The 17,877-nt window shown below is 41.0% G+C and overlaps 1 protein-coding gene across 4 annotated transcripts in view; it reads left to right on the forward strand.

Moving 5' to 3' along the window:
• The first annotated feature begins 527 nt into the window (after window positions 1-527).
• Window positions 528-17,877, forward strand: part of TNRC18 (trinucleotide repeat containing 18) — a 91,737-nt gene continuing 74,387 nt past the window's right edge. For 3 of the 4 annotated variants that reach the window (XM_075285113.1, XM_075285116.1, XM_075285115.1), the window contains exons 1-2: window positions 528-789; window positions 14,865-15,085. In XM_075285113.1, coding sequence (XP_075141214.1) covers window positions 14,908-15,085 — 178 coding nt within the window. In that variant the 5' untranslated portion in view covers window positions 528-789; window positions 14,865-14,907. The remainder of the gene's footprint in view (window positions 790-14,864; window positions 15,086-17,877) is intronic. The other variant, XM_075285114.1, reaches the window with a different exon arrangement.

Genomic DNA, 17,877 nt, shown 5'->3' on the forward strand with positions numbered 1-17,877 from the left:
GCCATCGGCGGGAAGGGGTTAAAAAATGCAACTAATTATTTCAAGAAAAGAGACCTGATAAAATAGTTACGATATGCCAAGCCATTAATAAGATATTGCTGTATAAAGCAATGCATACCAAAAGTGTTATATTTGACCCGAGCACTGAGGCATCGATGACCCCTGCTCCTGAAAGGGTTAAAGCCAGTGGGTGCAGTGCCCACAGAGCACGTCCATGTAAAAGCTGACAGCACTAGGAATGGAAAGAATTGCATTTTATCTACAAGGGTTTGTCAGGCCTGGGGAGGCCTGGAAACCTTCTCCAGAAATTCTCACCGCCCGTTTGAACTATTCAGTCATTCTGGGGGAGCCTTGAAACAGAAGCAGCTCTTACTCCATAGCTGGCTTAATGTAAATGGCTGCAAGCCAAAGTGTTTACACGAAGGTGATTGACAGCAGCATTGACGAACCACACCACTACTATGGGCTGCGGGCTGGGCCGTGTCACAGGGGGCTGGCTGTTGCACACAATGCTTGTTTCAGTTCTAGTTAGTCTCTGTAGGGCATTGGTGCGGATTCTTGGAGTCTGTAAGATGCGTCTGTTGCAATCTCTTAGCTGGGTTCCCATATTGCGGACATTGGTAGAAGACCAGTGTGGATTGTAAATGACAATGTGACTGCTTCCTGTCTGTGCGCAGTATATGGAGCCTTACCAGCCTGTATATTAGGCGCTTGTTTGGTTTGTGTGCTTCTTGGATCCCTAAGGAATGAAAGCTTTCTGAGGGGAGAAGCAGCGTCAGTCATGTGAAGGTAAATGCATGGATTCTGTACTCCTCTACTTACCCTATGAGGGAAGCATCTCCTTGTAGACGTGGAATGGGGGCTTCCCATGGCAAGGGAGGTTTTACCATCTCTAGAAATGCAGCCATTTTTACTCCCTGCTACACAAACCTTCATCCACAGTCTTTGCTTCTTTCAGAGAAAAAAAGTGTTATTTGGTCCCTTCATGGTGCTTTCAGCGTGAGGCTACCAGGTGGGTGGTTGTGGTGACCTAAAAACAGATACTTGGCTTTTAGCGCAACGCGTAAGTGCATGCTGTGAAGACGTCGTAGTATCTCGGGCTTTTTGTGTATTTCTAGTGGTTTTGGTTTTTTTTTTAAATTTAAGACACATTTCACTATTATTTAATTCAGAATTGTTGATGCCAATTATAGTTAGATGGGATTTTTGCCCAAAATGCTCATTTTGTTATCTGGTTTTATCAGTTCTATTAGAATTTTTATTTGTTTATTTTTAAACCCAAATTGTTAGAGTTCCTAAAAAGTGGGAAATTGTAAAAGTTCGGATCCATGACACATTTTCCCCTATGTTTATGGAATCGATTTAGCAGGTCTTTCAAATTGTTTTCTTTTATGACAGTTCATCTACTAAAGGCTTGCAATAGATACCACGTAAACAGGCGTACTGGGGTATGGGATTGCATTGGAAAATGGGGGTGTGACTACTTCATACATATTGCATATTCTCACTGTAGATATCACTTCTCAACTTTCTATTTTGTGAATAATATTCCTTAAGAGTAAATGCATAAAGTGTGATGTGTGTATAATCCTAGTAAATATTAACATGAAAAAAATATGAAGAAATGGTGAATATGCACCCCACATCTCACGCCATATGGATTAGATGGCGCAGAATATGGAAAATGCTGCAATTGAACATTCTGAAATGTTATGCTGAGATCTATTTAACCCTGTATTCACAGGAGTGAGACAAACATTAAGAAATGAAAGGGAATTTTATTTTGTTTAACCAATATTGAAATTGAAAATATCATCCTGACTTACTTTCCTATCCTATAACACAAATGCAATTTTTAGACTGTTTGAAACCCATGAATTATGTATGAATTGTCTAAATTACTGTAAGTCATGAAAACTTAACATATTACAGTAGTGACATACTAGTAGCAGTATATGCAGCGACGTAAACAATCTGTGCTGAAAATGTCTTGACAGATAACACACACCTGTATGTGTTTTGCATGTGCATTCGTATTTTCATATACATGCATATAGATATAAATATATTTATATATAAATATATGGTTAGATGAAATTATAAATATATATATATATATATATATATATATATATATATATATATAATATATATATGTGTAAGCACGTTAGTACATATTTATATGTAAATTTGCAGAACAGTGGGGGAGACCTGACAATGCTGTCTTAAATGTAAACTGTTTACTACTAGATGACTAGATGAGGTCGGATGAATCTGCGCCAGTTTGCACCTGCATGCGCCATTTATTTGAGCCGTCTCTTTGGTGCCTGCACTTAGCATTGGACACTTTAGCCTCTTCTCGTTTTTAAGACACTATTGAACACTGTACAGTGCAAAACTGTTTACAATGTATAATACACTGGTCACACAGTTTGCATGGTAGTTTTTGGTGCAAATGGGCCAGCACTTGGTTGTATTTGTAATCGTAAATTTGGCCCTATGTTCTCATTACCAATTAAATACATATTTATTTATATCCATTTATATTCTCATATTATTTGATGCTTAGGATGTTTATGCTGGTTATATATTATAACTACCTGGTCCCCCTTCTTTCCTGAAGTGAAGACATTATGTATTATCTATAGGGACGATGATCTGTATAAATGTATTGCTTATACATGATGCTTATTTCAAAATGCATGTCATGGAAAGCATGATTTGCTCATGATACAAATGTTAATAGCGGCTCCAGATATTTTTCTGTTGTTTTAATCAATCTGGCAGTTATTTCCATTATGCAGTGCTGTACACTGACTGCTTTCTTTCACATCTGTCTTTTTCCAAGTGAAGTTAACATTCTTATCACGCATGCATGCACTCTAGGACCAATCTCTTAGGAATACTGCTAAACTGCCAGTGTATGCTTTTTTTGGCTTGTAGAAAAAAAACAGAGTGGAGGGAAAACAAACTACTTGCAGATGGTGTCCTGGCTAGAAACAGATCCAGTGCCCTACCTAGTCTGTCCCCTTCTGCAGTCCAACATCCAGTAATCAAATCAAAGGGCAACGATAAAACACAAAGTTTCCAGTATCAGTATAAATCCTTTCCAGTCTTTAAAGTGAATCTGTCACATGGAAAACGTTATCTAATCTGCCAGCAGCATGTTATAACATGGAAGGAGCTCTTGTAATGGTAGGACAGTCCTATCAGGGATTGACAGCCTCCCCTCTTCTCTATGACTGTGCACACAAAGATAACACTCTCACTGTAAGACCACCTTCTTGACCACATAGCATAGAAAGCAGAGATTTATATGAATATCTGCTTAGTTCTGATTGCTCTAAAGCATGTTGCTGCAGATTGGATTCCTTCAAAAACGATTGCAGGGCACCAAATGGTGAACAAAATGGTCACCCCTGTGACTTACTATTTGCAAATGTGCCATTTGAGACTAACCCCACTGCTGTGTTGTATCTGCAAGAAAAAAGCAGACTAGAATAGAATGGTTAAAGGGATTCTACCATTAAAACCTTTTTTTTTTTTTTTTTTTTTTTTAAATTGTGGATAAGACGTCGGAATAGCCTTTAGAAAGGCTATTCGTCTCTTACCTTTAGACATGGTCTCCGCTGCGCCGTTTCTTAGAAATACAGTTTTTTACCGGTATGCAAATTAGTTCTTTCTCTTTTTCCGGCGCAGGCTCGTAACATCTAGGTGTTGGGCCTTGAGCAGACTGCGTAGGCGCACAGGCCACGGGAAAATGGCTGCTAACAATACTGTGCAAGTGGCCATTCTCCCGTGGCCTATACGCCTGCGCAGTCTGCTCTGTTCAAGGCCTGATGCCTAGAAGTTACGAGCCTGCGCCGGAAGAAGACATTGAAGATGATGCTGTGGACTAAGAAGGAGGCGGTGTTGGAGACAATTCTCTGGCAGCGGTGGGGACGCCCCCATCGCTTTTTGAGCGCTGGGGCCCGCCCCCATCGCTGCGAGAGAACGGTATTTCTAAGGAACAGTGCAGCGGAGACCACTTTCTAAAGGCTATTCCAACGTCTTATCCACAAAAAAAAAGGTTTTAATGGTAGAATACCTTTAAGCAGGAAGCCTTCAGCTTCTTGCCCCACTATTCAGGCTGCCACTAGTGCTGCCTGCTGGTTAGTACAGGCTTGCTGCATCAAGCTATACATTAGTATTCTACAGAAAGCTCTGTGGGAAGAGGGCTTAGCAAATATTGTTTTGTTTTGTTTTTTATATGGAAGAACTGTGTATGGGGCCTTGAGGGGGGTTGGCATTATACTGTGTGAGGATCCAATTGGGAGTATTATTCTGGTTGGAGGGGCATGGGAGAGCTTTATTCTGTGTGTGTGAGGGGAGGGGTCACTAAACGGCATTGTAATGTGTGTGTGCCACTGGGAGCATTACAATTGGTGTGTGGAGAGAAATGAAGAGCACTCTATGGTGTTCGGAGCTACTAGGGATCATTATAGTGCGTATTAAGCAGTGCATTGTTGATGTTCCTTGTAGGATGTAAGATATACTTTTATCATATTTTTTTTAAATTAAGCACAAACTTCATAAATGCCTTTTGTGGCTCTATTGAGAAAGGTGTTTGGTGTGTTATAGTACCAAAGCCAATAGCCTCCAAAAGAGGTGTAGTTAGGGGTTCAGCACAGGGAAGAGGGGTGAAGCAGAAGACTTAGAGCACCTTGTAGGCCAGAAGCCTGTAGTGGCTTGTGTCTTACGAGCTACTTACTAGTAGAAAAGGAAGCAAAAGGCTTCCTTTTCTACTATTCACTTCAACTGCATCAGTGTCTGCCAGACAGCGATGCAGTTAATGTGTAGCTTGGTAGCACTAAGGTTCGGATTCCCAATGATAGTGAGCTCGGTTGCCCCTCCCCCGCCGCCATGATAGCTACGCTTCTGGCCTTCACAATTTCATAGATAACAATTTACATTACATTACATTCAAATATAGTGTATGACACTGTCAGGGCTCTTAGCTATCTATCTAGTGCGGCGGATACCGGGTGTTAAAAGATGGCAGCCACTCAGGAGGGTGGCCACCACATTCGCCAAGTCTCTGCTGTTTAATACAGCAGAGACCCGGCACTAATGCCCACGATCGGTGCCTGCACTGATCGCAGGCATTAACCTTTCTGGCGCCTTGTTCAAAGCTGACCGAGGTGCCATTGTACCCGTGCGCCGCCATTTTGCAAGGGAAGACTGGCACACGGTAATGCATTGTAGTAGCGAGCACACCCCTTGGGGTTCAAGACCCCTAAGGGGTCTAATAAATATAAATCTAAATAATTTAAAAATAATAAAATAAACACATATAAAATACGTATAAAAGTATTTAACACATATTAAAAAGAACTTAAATACTGTGGAACATATACACATTAGGTATTCCTGTGTTCAAAAACGCCTGCTCTTTAAATCTCTAAAAATATTTTTCCCATACGGTAAACGCTGTAGTGGGGAAAAAAAATCAAAAGTTTTTTCACTGTTTTGCCTATAAATAAAAATTTGAATAAAAGTGATCAAAGCAATAGCAATTCCCTAAAATGATATAACTTAAAACATACACCTATACACCCTATTCATCCCTGTACACGGAATGATAAAAAAGTTACAGAATATGGCGACTTTTAGAAAAAAAAAAAAATTTGCACAGTTTTGAATTTTTGTTAAGGGGTTAATATGCAAATAAAACCATATAAATTAGGTATCCCTGGAATCGCACCAAAACATAAAACACAGGTGACATGTCATTTTGACTGCATAGTGAGCGCCGTAAAAACGAATTCTGTAAGAAAGTTGTACAAATGCATTTTTTCTTCAAATACACACCTTTCAGAATTATTTTTTACAGCTTCCTAATACAGAATAATTAATGGTAGCATCATTGAGAAAAATTTCTCCTGCAAACATTAAGACCTCGTATGACTCTGAGAGCAGAAAAATAAAAAAGTCTTAGGATCAAAAATGGCAGTCAGGGGTTAATCTTACACTGTGTTGCCACTTACGCTAGGTTCACACCTGCGTTCTGCCAGAAGACGGAAAGCATAGACCGGGTCCGGCCGTGAGCGGCGGTGAGCGTTTTATGCTCTCCGCCGCGAAACCGGATTTTTTAATCCGGACACAGAGTACTGCATGTCCGACTCTGTGTCCGGATTAAAAAACCCAGTTTCGCGGCGGAGAGCATAAAATGCTCACCACCGCTCACGGCCGGACATCTCTCTCACCCATTCAAATGAATGGGTGAGAAAGCTTCCTGCAGGTTTCCGTCTCCTGCTCTGTTTTATGCAGGAAACGGAAACCTGCAGAACGGACACCTGGGCACAGATGTGAACGAGCCCTTACTTTTACCCATTTTAACATTTTAAATGCTCAAAAAACTAGCCTATATTTGGAGAAAGGTGCTGGCTTGTGTATTTTTTATACACACATGGTGATTATTTAGCAAAAAATAATGGGTTTATATTAAAAATTAGCCAGTTTGGGGGACATGTAAGTACAATAGGCTTGTTATTTTGGAGAAAAATTTGTGACTGAGGAAAGGAAAAGTGATGAAGAAGAAATTACTTGTTTTGAATGGTGCAGCCGGTGGGTGTCAGCTGACTGCTTTGGGTTAGTGTTGCAAGGTGAAATATTTCTGACTCATTATGTTCCAGATTGTGTACTGGCTGTTGGTGCTGCTGCTTCCTTCTGCTTATTATAGCTGTGGCACTGGCAGAGGAGGTACAGCACTGACTGAGTGAGATCAGGTGCAGTTAGAGGCCCTCCGGTAAGACATATGACTACCACTTGCAGTTGTCTCCCCATGCTGGTTATACAGACTATTCTGATAATATGCCAATTTTTCCTCCCTTTGGCTTTATAGCTAGGGTCTAAAAGCATGGCAATCCAGTACCCATCCCTCTGCTTCAAGCTAATAGTACACTAGTCACTATGTAAGCGGTAAAGCATACAGCCCACCATGCTTTTAAGTATGTGAAATTACTCAAGGGTCTGCCATGGTTGGTCTCCGTGGCTAGCATGATGATTAACATCATCTTGAAATAAATAAGGGTCAGGTCAATCTTATAACTGATGCTGATAAATTTGGTGGCCTCCTCAAAGGGCTTCAGAAGTAGACACACTTCACTCTCCAATGGCAGATCTCAAAATAACACATTGTCCCTTTAGTCTACTGCATGCACAGAGATGCAATTCCATTGAGTTGAAACATTGAAGATGAGGTGCAATGACAAGACATTTTGCATGTCCACAGCTAATTTACTTCTTGTATTGTCATGTATTTGTCGTTCCCCCTAGGTCTGCTCCAGGCAGGCTTTTTGAAAGGTTGGGTTGTGCATTGGCTGAAATTGTTACCATCATCACTGCCATAAACCTCTTCCTTTTGATATAACCTTGTCACCCCAACCTGGTTATTTTATTCTATCTTGGCCTACTGCACTACTTATGTAATAGTGATTGGCAACAATTCTTACACTGTGTGTATGTTATTTTATTCATTTGTGAATTTGTTTTTGACAAAAAACTATTTCAAGAAAACTAGCACTGGAATGGTGACCTGGATAGTGAGTAATAGAATAGACTAGAATACACTACATGATTTGGTTTGGGTTTTTCTGCCATGATAACAACACTTTGTAAGTATTGGTTAAGAAAAAAAAAACAGTATTGCCCTAAAAAAAAAACCTTAGCAAAATGAGATTTGTCAAAAAAAATGATTTTAGATGCTGTGGACAGCAGTCTGATAATTAATGGCAAATCTGACACTGTATTACAAAAAAAAAATATTTTGCAAAAAAGACTTAACAAAATGAGATTATTTGCAATGAAAGGGTGAACTATTCAGTGTATGTGAAAACTGCGTTCACAAAAACACCACAGCACAGTGCAGAAACTCTCCCTACTCGACTCCTAGGAGTTTTATGCTTATATGTCTAAAATTGATTAATCCTCATAAAACTTTGCTCCTCTAGCCCACATCCTATTATTCTGCAGTTCTATTGCAATACTGGTGTTGTTTTCCCAGTAGCAAATTGCAGAAAATGCTTTGGATAATGCAGTGATGAAGATAATGCAACTTTGCCTAAGGCACCGTTCACATCTGCGTTGGTATTCCTTCCGGGGAGTCCGCATAAGGACCCACCGAACGGAATACCGAAGGCAACTGCGAGCGGTGTGCCAGTGAAAGCACATGGATCCCATAGACTATAATGGGGTCTGTGTGCTTGCCGTCAGATCTCCGCAAGGATCATGCGGACAGGAAAGTAGTTCACAGTCTACTTTAGGGTCAGTTCACACGTGAAAACCGCCTAGCTTATTTGTGCGAGGTAAAAAACCTCGAGGAGTTTTTTTGACGCGGTTTTTTACCACGCGGTTTTCGCCTCCCATTCACTTCTATGCAATTCTTCAGGCGTTTTCCGCCTGAAGAAAGGTCATGTCGCTTCTTCAGACGGAAAACGCTAGGAGGAAAAAAAAAGCTAGTGGTCTACATAGACCACCATGTTAAAGGAGAGGTTTTTGAAGCGAATTCCGCTGTCAAAAACCTCCCCTTTGCCCACGTGTGAACTAGCCCTTACTGCTCGCATGATACGTGCGGCCAGCACACGGACCCCATTATAGTCTATGGGGTCTGTGTGCTTTCACTGCACACCGCTTGCAGTTGCGTTCGTTATTCCATTTGGGGGGTCCCCATGCGGACTCCCTGAACGGAATACCCAACGCAGATGTGAACAAGGCCTAAGCCTGCAACATCACAAAATGTATCTAACATCAGCAGAATAATCTCTGTCCGTACCACTCATTATTGGCTTTAGGTGATGCCAGAAGGCAGGCTATGGTAAAGAGCCCATGATAGTCCTTCTCCCTATTTTAACTGCACAATACATAATACAGCGCCCATTTTAGTTAGTTAGAGATAAATTGTAAAAGTTTCAGTTTTGTTTAAAAAAAAAAAAAAAAACTTTTGGAAAATTTGGGTTAAATCTGGCTAATTAAGAATTGGTTTTCTCTTCTCTAGTAAGGTTACAGATAAGTAGATAATGTAAAATTCAGGCATGCAGATTGGGTAGACCAGGAGAATAACCTAATTCATGCTACATTCAGCATCTTATCTCCCTCTTTCCCTTACTCTACTGTACAAGGTTTTCATATGATGTTGAGTTGCACTACTCTGAATACTTATCAACTGTTAGATTTGTATAATTTTGACCTCTTTGTATATTGCCTTATGACTCCTTTTTCTCAAACCTTTTTGCCTCTCTCAGCACATAGAAGTACAGTTTGCCACATAAGTTTTACATAGCTCTATGCAGGAGTGTACATAATGCTTCACGGTATATTTTATGACTTGTATACCGTATTTTTCGGACGCACCCAGGTTTTAGACGCACTATAAGATGCACCCAGGTTTTAGAGGAGAAACATAGGGAAAAAAATTTTTTCAGGCAAAAAATGGTAAAATATTTAATGTATGGGAGATGTAGTTTTGGAACAGCTGCAAGGCCACATTGACAGGTGACCCTGCAGCTGTACGGGGATGTATAGGGCGTTTTTTTTGTGGGGTCAGGTGTACTTTTTAGTTACCGTATATACTCGAGTATAAGCCGAATTTTTCAGCCCAGTTTTTGGGCTGAAAAAGCCCCCCTCGGTTTATACTCGAGTCAGCAAAAAAAAAAAAAAAAAAATTTTTTTTTTTTTTTTTTAGGAGGGTGGGTCTATGACCAGCCACAATTTTAATGTATATAATCTCCCATAAATTAGTGCAAAGAAAAAAAAATGTTCTAAATTGCTCCTTTCCCTAGAATACATAGAAAAGTAAAAAATGACTGTGAAACACATACACATTAGGTATCCTGTGTCTGAAAGTGCCCGGTCTACTGAATATAGGGGATCTGCAGTGCTCCTGTTCCATCAGGAAGGGGTTAATAGGAGCACTGCAGATACCCTATATTCAGCCAGGCTGAATTCCAAGTGGGGGAAAAAAAGGAAGGGAAGGGACAAACACAACCAAAACACCCCCTCCCCTTACCCAGCACCTACTGCACCCAAAAACTCCGACCATTTTAATTTTTTAAATTTTCCAGCAGCTGCTGCATTTCCCCCCTAGGCTTATACTCGAGTCAATAAGTTTTCCCAGTTTTTTTGTGGTAAAATTAGTGGGGTCGGCTTATATTCGGGTCGGCTTATACTCGAGTATATACGGTATACCATTTTGGGAAATGTTTATTGCTTAGATCACCTTTTATTTAATTCAGAGGCAAAACAGAGAAAAACCCGGTGGTTTAGCACTTTTGATTTTGACGTTCACTGTACATAAAACTATTAGTAGACTGGGCATTTTCAGACACAGGGATACCTAATGTGTATGTTTCACAGTAATGTTATACTTTTATATGTATTCTAGAGAAAGGAGGTGAACTTTTATTTATTTTATTTTTTTATTATATTTTTTTTTTTTGTGTGTTTTTTTTTTTTTTTTTTTTTTACTATTTTATTATCCCCCGCCTAGGGGGCTTGAACCTGCAATCATTTGATTGCAAGTCCCATAGACGGCAATACAAGTGTATTGCCGTCTATGGGAGATTCTATACATTACTATCGCGGAGTGTCATAGACCAGCCGCGATAGTAATATATATCTATGACAGGCCTGGGAGCCTTCATTAGGCTCCCGGCTGTAATCGGAACAGGTCGGCTCCTGCGGTCTCGCCGTGCAGGAGCCGGCCTGCATCACTAAAGGTATGGGGCCGGTGGGGACCGACCCCGGGGCTAACTGACTGCCGGGACCTGCGGAGGAGGAGCGGATTTACAGCATGGCCGCGCTACTGCCACCGCTGGTTTTCTTCAGCGGCAGGAGCGTGGCAATCTGCAGGCCCCGGCAGCTAAGACAGTCCCCTGCATCTGCTGTAATAGACCGGCGGATGCCGGGGAGTGTCTTAGCTGCCGGGGCCTGCAGATTGTCACGCTCCTGCCGCTGAAGAAAACCAGCGGTGGCAGTAGCGCGGCCATGCTGTAAATCCGCTCCTCCCCCCACATTCAGACTATAAGACGCACCTTCATTTTCCTCCGAAATTTTGGGGAAAAAAGTGTGTCTTATAGTCCGAAAAATACGGTAAATATTTTCTGAGCAGAGGTCACCCTACATTTTATCCAACAGAGTAAACATATTCCTCTTAGCCTATGCAGACGATCCCTTGTTCTTCATATCCAGCCTGTGTGACTCTCTGCCTTCACTTCTCTCATACTTAACCATTTATCAACTCCCTAACCAACTATAAGATCAACATATAAAAACAGCGGTTTCTAATGGCATGCTCCCATAGAAATGAATTGAATGGCTACGTCCATTCATTTCTATGGGAGCGTGCTATTCGAAACGGCTGTTTTGAATACTGTTCGCTCATCTCTAGTAACAATACATTGAAATGAATGGGATCTGTTTTGAGTGCTCACATTCTGACACATGTATACGTGCCAGAATGCGCGCGCGTTAACTCCATGTGAACTCGCCCTTTTTATCTGTTTTTTTTTTTCCACATAGTTGGGGTCCCCTCTGGACAAATCTCACTCGCTTACACTAGGAAATGGTAGTCTTAGTTGGTGAATTTCTGGGATTCTCCAGTTTTACACCTCTATCAGATGGCAAACTGTTCCTCCATTTCTAGTTGCAGTCAGGAAGCCATATATAAAATCTTTTCTCATGGCATAGGCTGCCCTAAAGATTATTTTGGAAATAAGTATTGAGAATCACAGCCTCATTTACCGTCTTCATTCTCTCTTATTCCCTTGAAATCTTACTTGGTATCTATCGGACTCCACCATATTAATGCAGCTAGAGCATGTACATACCTCCCAACTTTTGAAGAACCAAAAGAGCAAAGTTGGTTCCACCCACTTTTGTTGACTCCGCCCATTCCCATTCATTTTTCATGTGCCCCCACACAGTATAATCCTCCTACAGTCACTAGTAAATTATATGACCCCCTCCATCTACACCCTTCATCTGCCCCTAGATTCATGTCCCCCATCTCTGCCCACAGTTTCATGTCCCCCCATCTCTGCCCACAGTTTCATGTCCCCCCATCTCTGCCCACAGTTTCATGTCCCCCCATCTCTGCCCGCAGTTTCACGTCCCCCCATCTCTGCCCGCAGTTTCACGTCCCCCCATCTCTGCCCGCAGTTTCACGTCCCCCATCTCTTCTCCCAGAATCACGTCCCCCCATCTTTGCCCCAGAATCACGTCCCCCCCATCTCTGCACCCAGATTCTTGCCCTCATCTCTGCGGTGGTGTGCGGAAAATAGGAGTGACATAATAGATAAAGCGCTTAAAAGGATTGTTCCTGTGGATAGGGGATAAGTATACAATGGCTGGGGACCCGTATACCAGGTACACAAGTGATCAGGAGGATGGGGAATAAAAGGCCCCCTAAGGCCTCTTTGTGAATGCAGCACTAGTTGGCTTGCATGACCATCAGCACCAGTGCCCGAAGCCCCATAGAAGTAAATGGAGCACTGGTTATGCAAGTACTGTATGCTAGCGCTTCATTCACAAGAAAGCATTATGGGGACTTTTGATCCCTCATCGTCCTGATCATTGGGCCCCCAGTAATAGGACACTTATGCCCTGTCCTGTGGATAAGGGATAAATGTCCATAACGGGACAACCTCTTTAGTAATGATTCAGTTATATTTTTTAAAAGTCTTCAAGGAACAGTGTAACATTGGAAGGACTGAATGGATCTTGTGTACAGACATTCTGCCAGCTTGTGAGACCCAGTTGTTAGTTGATTCATAGAGGTCAAGCACAATGCTAGGTTCTTTAAAATGCTTGAGTATTGTTTGTTCATGAAGAAGTTTTGATAAAAATACACATTTCAGGTCCTCTTTAATGACTTATTTATAATATCCAAACATTTGCTGAAATGACAAAAATAGTGGCAAATTAACATTACATTATAGTTGAAAGGACAAATTATAGGTGACAAAATCCATCAAGTATCAGATGGTTAGGTTCTAGATGGCAAAATCGCTTTCTATGTACAGGGTTTACAGTATACAGATCTTATCTTTATGATGTTTTTACTTGTGTATATATATATAAAAAAGTGATTCTGTTAATTCATAACAGAATATACATTTACTAGCTGTTACCCGCGACTTCGTCTGCGGTGATTGTAGAAGTGGGTATATACAGGCGTGGGTAAGGTTTTCGTACTGTGTATAAGGGATGGGATATGAAATGTAACTTTGTATCTTGTTGTTGCTGTAATTCAGAGAATACGTGAGACTTTTGTGTTGAAGGTAATTTGTATTTGAGCTGCTCTACGGTGTTGTGAGAAACTTTACATAGTGACTTTGGGACAGAAGTATTTGAAGTTAACCCTTTCCCGCCGATGGCATTTTTTGATTTTCGTTTTTGACTCCCCTCCTTCTAAACCCCATAACTTTTTTATTTCTCCGCTCCCAGAGCCATATGAGGTCTTAATTTTTCCTGGGACAAATTTTTCTTCATGATGCCACCATTATTTATTCTATATAATGTACTGGGAAGCAGGGAAAAAATTCTGAATGGGGTGGATTTGAAGAAAAAATGCAGTTCTGCGACTTTCTTACGGGCTTTGGTTTTACGGCGTTCACTGTGCAACCAAAATGACATGTCCCCTGTATTCTGTGTTTCGTTACGACTCCGGGGATACCAAATTTATATGGTTTTATTTACATTTTGAGCCCTTAAAAAAATCCCAAACTGTGTTAAAAAATTATTTTTTGAAAAGTCGCCATATTCTGACAGCCGTAACTTTTTTTATACGTGCGTGTACGGGGATGTATAGGGCGTCTTTTTTTGCGGGACCGGGTGTACTTTGTAGTTCTACCTTTTTCGGGAAATGTTATTGCTTTGATCACTTTTTATTCAATTTTTTATCAGAATCAAAACTGTGAAAAAATGGCGGTTTGGCATTTTTGACCATTTTTCCCGCTACGGCGTTTACCGAACAGGAAAAATATTTGTATATCTTTGTAGAGCGGGCGATTTCGGACGTGGGGATACCTAAGGTGTATGTGTTTCACAGTATTTAACTACTTTTATATGTGTTCTAGGGAAAGGGGGGTGATTTGAATTTTTAATCCTTTTTATTTATTTTTTTTATATTTTTTTACTTTTTGTAAACTTTTTTTTTTTGCATTTATTAGACCGCCTAGGGGTATTGACATGGGTGGGCGGTGTCGCGGATTGTCAGAGCGGTGGGGGTTGGCAAACATGGCTGCTCCGGAGCGTTAAAGAGAGCCTCCTGGAGTATCGTTAAGGTGAGGGGCAAAGTGGTAAAGTATATGTATATGTGATTGTGTGGGGTTAGGGGCGAGGCTGCAGAGGGCAATATGAATTTTGTGGCTTGCTATGGTCCAAAGTGTGTGAGATTGCAGAGATGGTGGTGTGAGTTTGGGTTTTGTGGGGGTCCTGGCACAAACGTATGTGCGCTATTGTGACGAAAAGTAGCCTATTGCGCAATCGGATGTATTAACTATGTTTGTGGAAAAATTCAGCCAAATCGGTGGAGCGGATTTTCTGTGATTGAGGAACAAACATCCGAACATCCAAACTCACAAACCCACAAACTTTCACATTTATAATATTAATAGGATATTACATTTGTGCTGTTTTTATATTTTCTCTGTATTCTCTCCCTGAAATTTGTGAGATCTTGTCGACAATATCATGTTACATGCCAATATTGCTGATTACAAAACAAAGTCTTGTAGCTTCGCTATGTAATACTGGCTTGAGTTGACCACTGTAAGTGTCCATTGTGCCAAAATGCCTTAATGTTTTACTTTCATTTTAAATCTCAGTAGGTTTCTGAACCATGGTGCGATATAAGTATCCTGTATAAAGATGGATGGCCGTGAATTTGTAAATATGCCACCCTTGGGGTTGTCGGGGCTGTCCCTGGATGCTGGGCGTGTTCCATCTGGAAATACTAGTGGACGCCTTATGTCATCGGCAGGGCAACTATCTCCATTCTGCACAGCAAAATATTACCCATCGCCTCTTGGACTGCACTCGCAGTCAGGTAAGACATTTTTGAATAATTATGGAATTTAACACAATTACAGTTGATGTTGCAGTTAAATTATATTTTCTTCAAACAGTCACTAACTTTTCAGATTACAGAAAAATGCACAGCACTCCCATCGGTTCCAAGGTGCTCTGTTAAGGTTTCACCCAAAATCACTTAGGAAAGTATTTCAGGCACCCAAGTATTCTTGTGAAATTCGTTATTTATTGAAGGTGACATTATGAAATTATTATTACTCCTGCAGCTCTGCCCTCATCTTTCTACCTAAAATGCAATCTGGTTTGACGAAGGCTCCATAGTGAGCCGAAAAACGTTTCACACTGTATGTGGATTGCTTATTTCATAATCACCTTCAATAAATAACAAATTTCACAAGAATACTTGAGTGCCTGAAATACTTTCCTAACTTTTCAGATAACTTAGTCTCATTTAATAGAGCATGTGATTCTTGACCAAAATGTAATTAAAAATTGGTAGCTTTCTGTCTGAGAAAATGTTCTAAGTTCCTGCCATTTGTCTTCCTTCTAGCTAATTTGCATTTCACTCCCTGTTGCTAGGGAAATCCCTTCCATAGATACTTTAGATCAGCAAGACATCTTCACAGTCAGTGGAAGGAGGAGATTTGATTTCTTCACACCAGTAATAGTAGTAATGAATAGAGGAAGACTTCTCCTTATTGTACACATCCTCTGCCTCTATGACAAATGTAAAATATGCTGCAGCTATAAGATGATTACTAGACGCATAAAAACTAATAAAACACAGTGAAGGCTTATACTGTCATACAACAGACTGTCTAAGCAAGACCCTGCAGATACTCCAGCTTTTCATGAAACCTCAGGTACCTTTGATATAGGATATTTCACTTTATCTACATAACTAAAAACACTGCTAACCACCATGTACAAAAAAACAACTTGGGTTGAAAGATGCTGTGCAATGGTTACAGCAATGTACAGGGTTTTCCTCATCTAAAGAAGACTTTCTCCAGCAATTACACAATTACTTCAGTCTGAATGGGGCTATTGGCAATGTCTTTTCTTTTTTTGCTGCAGAAGAGCCTTTGACAATAGTTATATGTAATGTTCAATTTCCCATACTTCTGCTGCAATAAATATGAATTATTACAAAAAATGTGCATAATGCACTACAATTTATGAATGCAGCCTGAGACGGAAGGATTATAATACAGATTCACACTTATCACTTTAGGGTCTTATTGTTAGCCTCCATAGAGATACCTTAGAACATAAGATATCATAGTGCCTCTTAGTTTTGAGTACCTGTACAGTGAAGAGGTAATATCCTAAATTCATGATGTTGTGTATTCACAGGCTGAATGCTGCTAATCATTTGTAGGATCAATAGCAGCAGCTGTGGATACATTCCTTAGGGGGCGTTCACACTGCCGCTGTCAGGAACATCCTTCTCCACAGCAGAGCCTATCGCGCTGCACAGTGTGAGCGGGGAGGAACGTCCCCCCCCCCCCTCCTGATAATACTCGTCTATGGACGAGCTGTGTGAGCAGAGGGAGGGGGCGTTCCTCCCCACTCACACTCTACAGTGCGATAGGCGCTGCTGTGGAGAAGGACGTTCCTGACTGACTGTCAGAAACGCCCTTCTGACTGTAAAGCGCTACGGTACCGGGACCGATAGCACTTTACCCGGGGCACAGATCGGGAAAGCCGACAGTGCGCTGAATTCAGCGCACTGTCTGCTTTACAGCAGTATATGGAACTGCCTGAGCCCAATGTGATGAAAGGTCCTCTTTAAGTTGTTTGTATGAATTGGATGAGGAGAGAAAGAAGTAAAAACTAATAACTGACTTTTCTGACAAACAAAAAACAGAATCTGTAATAAGGCATTAATATTATTGAAAATTGCAGGCTGTTGTTTTCAGTAACATTAAATGATATGGATTTTATTACATATTCCTTCCCCTTCCCCGACTATAACCATTTGGGACCGCACCCTATATCCTTAGCTTCTTCATAATGTCATTGCCTACTGAATATATCCCCAGTCCTGTATTTCTCACTTTGAGCTCAGGGTTCCACAGGCCAGAAACACCGCAGGAAAAATTGTGCATTTTACAGTAACTGCAAAGTGGATGTGATTCATACGAATCCCATGCCCACTTTGCGTTTAAAACCGGTGGCTTATCTGTAGATATAATTGTAACCAAAAGTCCACGGAGGAAAACTCTGCAAACTTTCGGTTCAAAGCACTGTGGGAAGAACAGAGTTGCATTCCTGCCGCGGTTTTTCCTGCAGAGCTTTAGCACTGCGGATCATCCCGTGGGGCCTTAGCCTAAGAGCACCTTTTACCATCTCTGCCAACTCCACCTCTTTGCTTCATTTGATAGGCACTGTTTGTTACACACATGGAATTTTTTTTTATTTTTACACAACATTACAAGTTTTGGTGCCTCATATGCTATGTTAGGTGGGCCATGTCAGTCCGGAGCCGGCAAGGGTTATAATTCTGAAACACTGCCAGTGTCTGATTCGAGCCCTGAATCATGCCCCCTTTCCTGCTGACACTGCCTCTCTGACAGTTCAGGGCATAAATTGTATATTAGGCACCAAACTACCACATTAGTATATCGGACACCACACTAACTACATTGTATGCTTGGGAAGGGTGGTCGCTAGAGAAAATATTCTAACTGGGAATCAGTTTGTCAGTAAACATTTACTGAACTGTGTTTGTTCAGTTAAATTAGGTACAATATTAAAACAGTAGGGAATGATTCACACTGTACAATTAAAATGTTATGCAATGTT

Source organism: Leptodactylus fuscus, chromosome 8, assembly GCF_031893055.1.
Source record: "Leptodactylus fuscus isolate aLepFus1 chromosome 8, aLepFus1.hap2, whole genome shotgun sequence".
In the NCBI taxonomy this organism is placed as follows: domain Eukaryota; kingdom Metazoa; phylum Chordata; class Amphibia; order Anura; family Leptodactylidae; genus Leptodactylus; species Leptodactylus fuscus.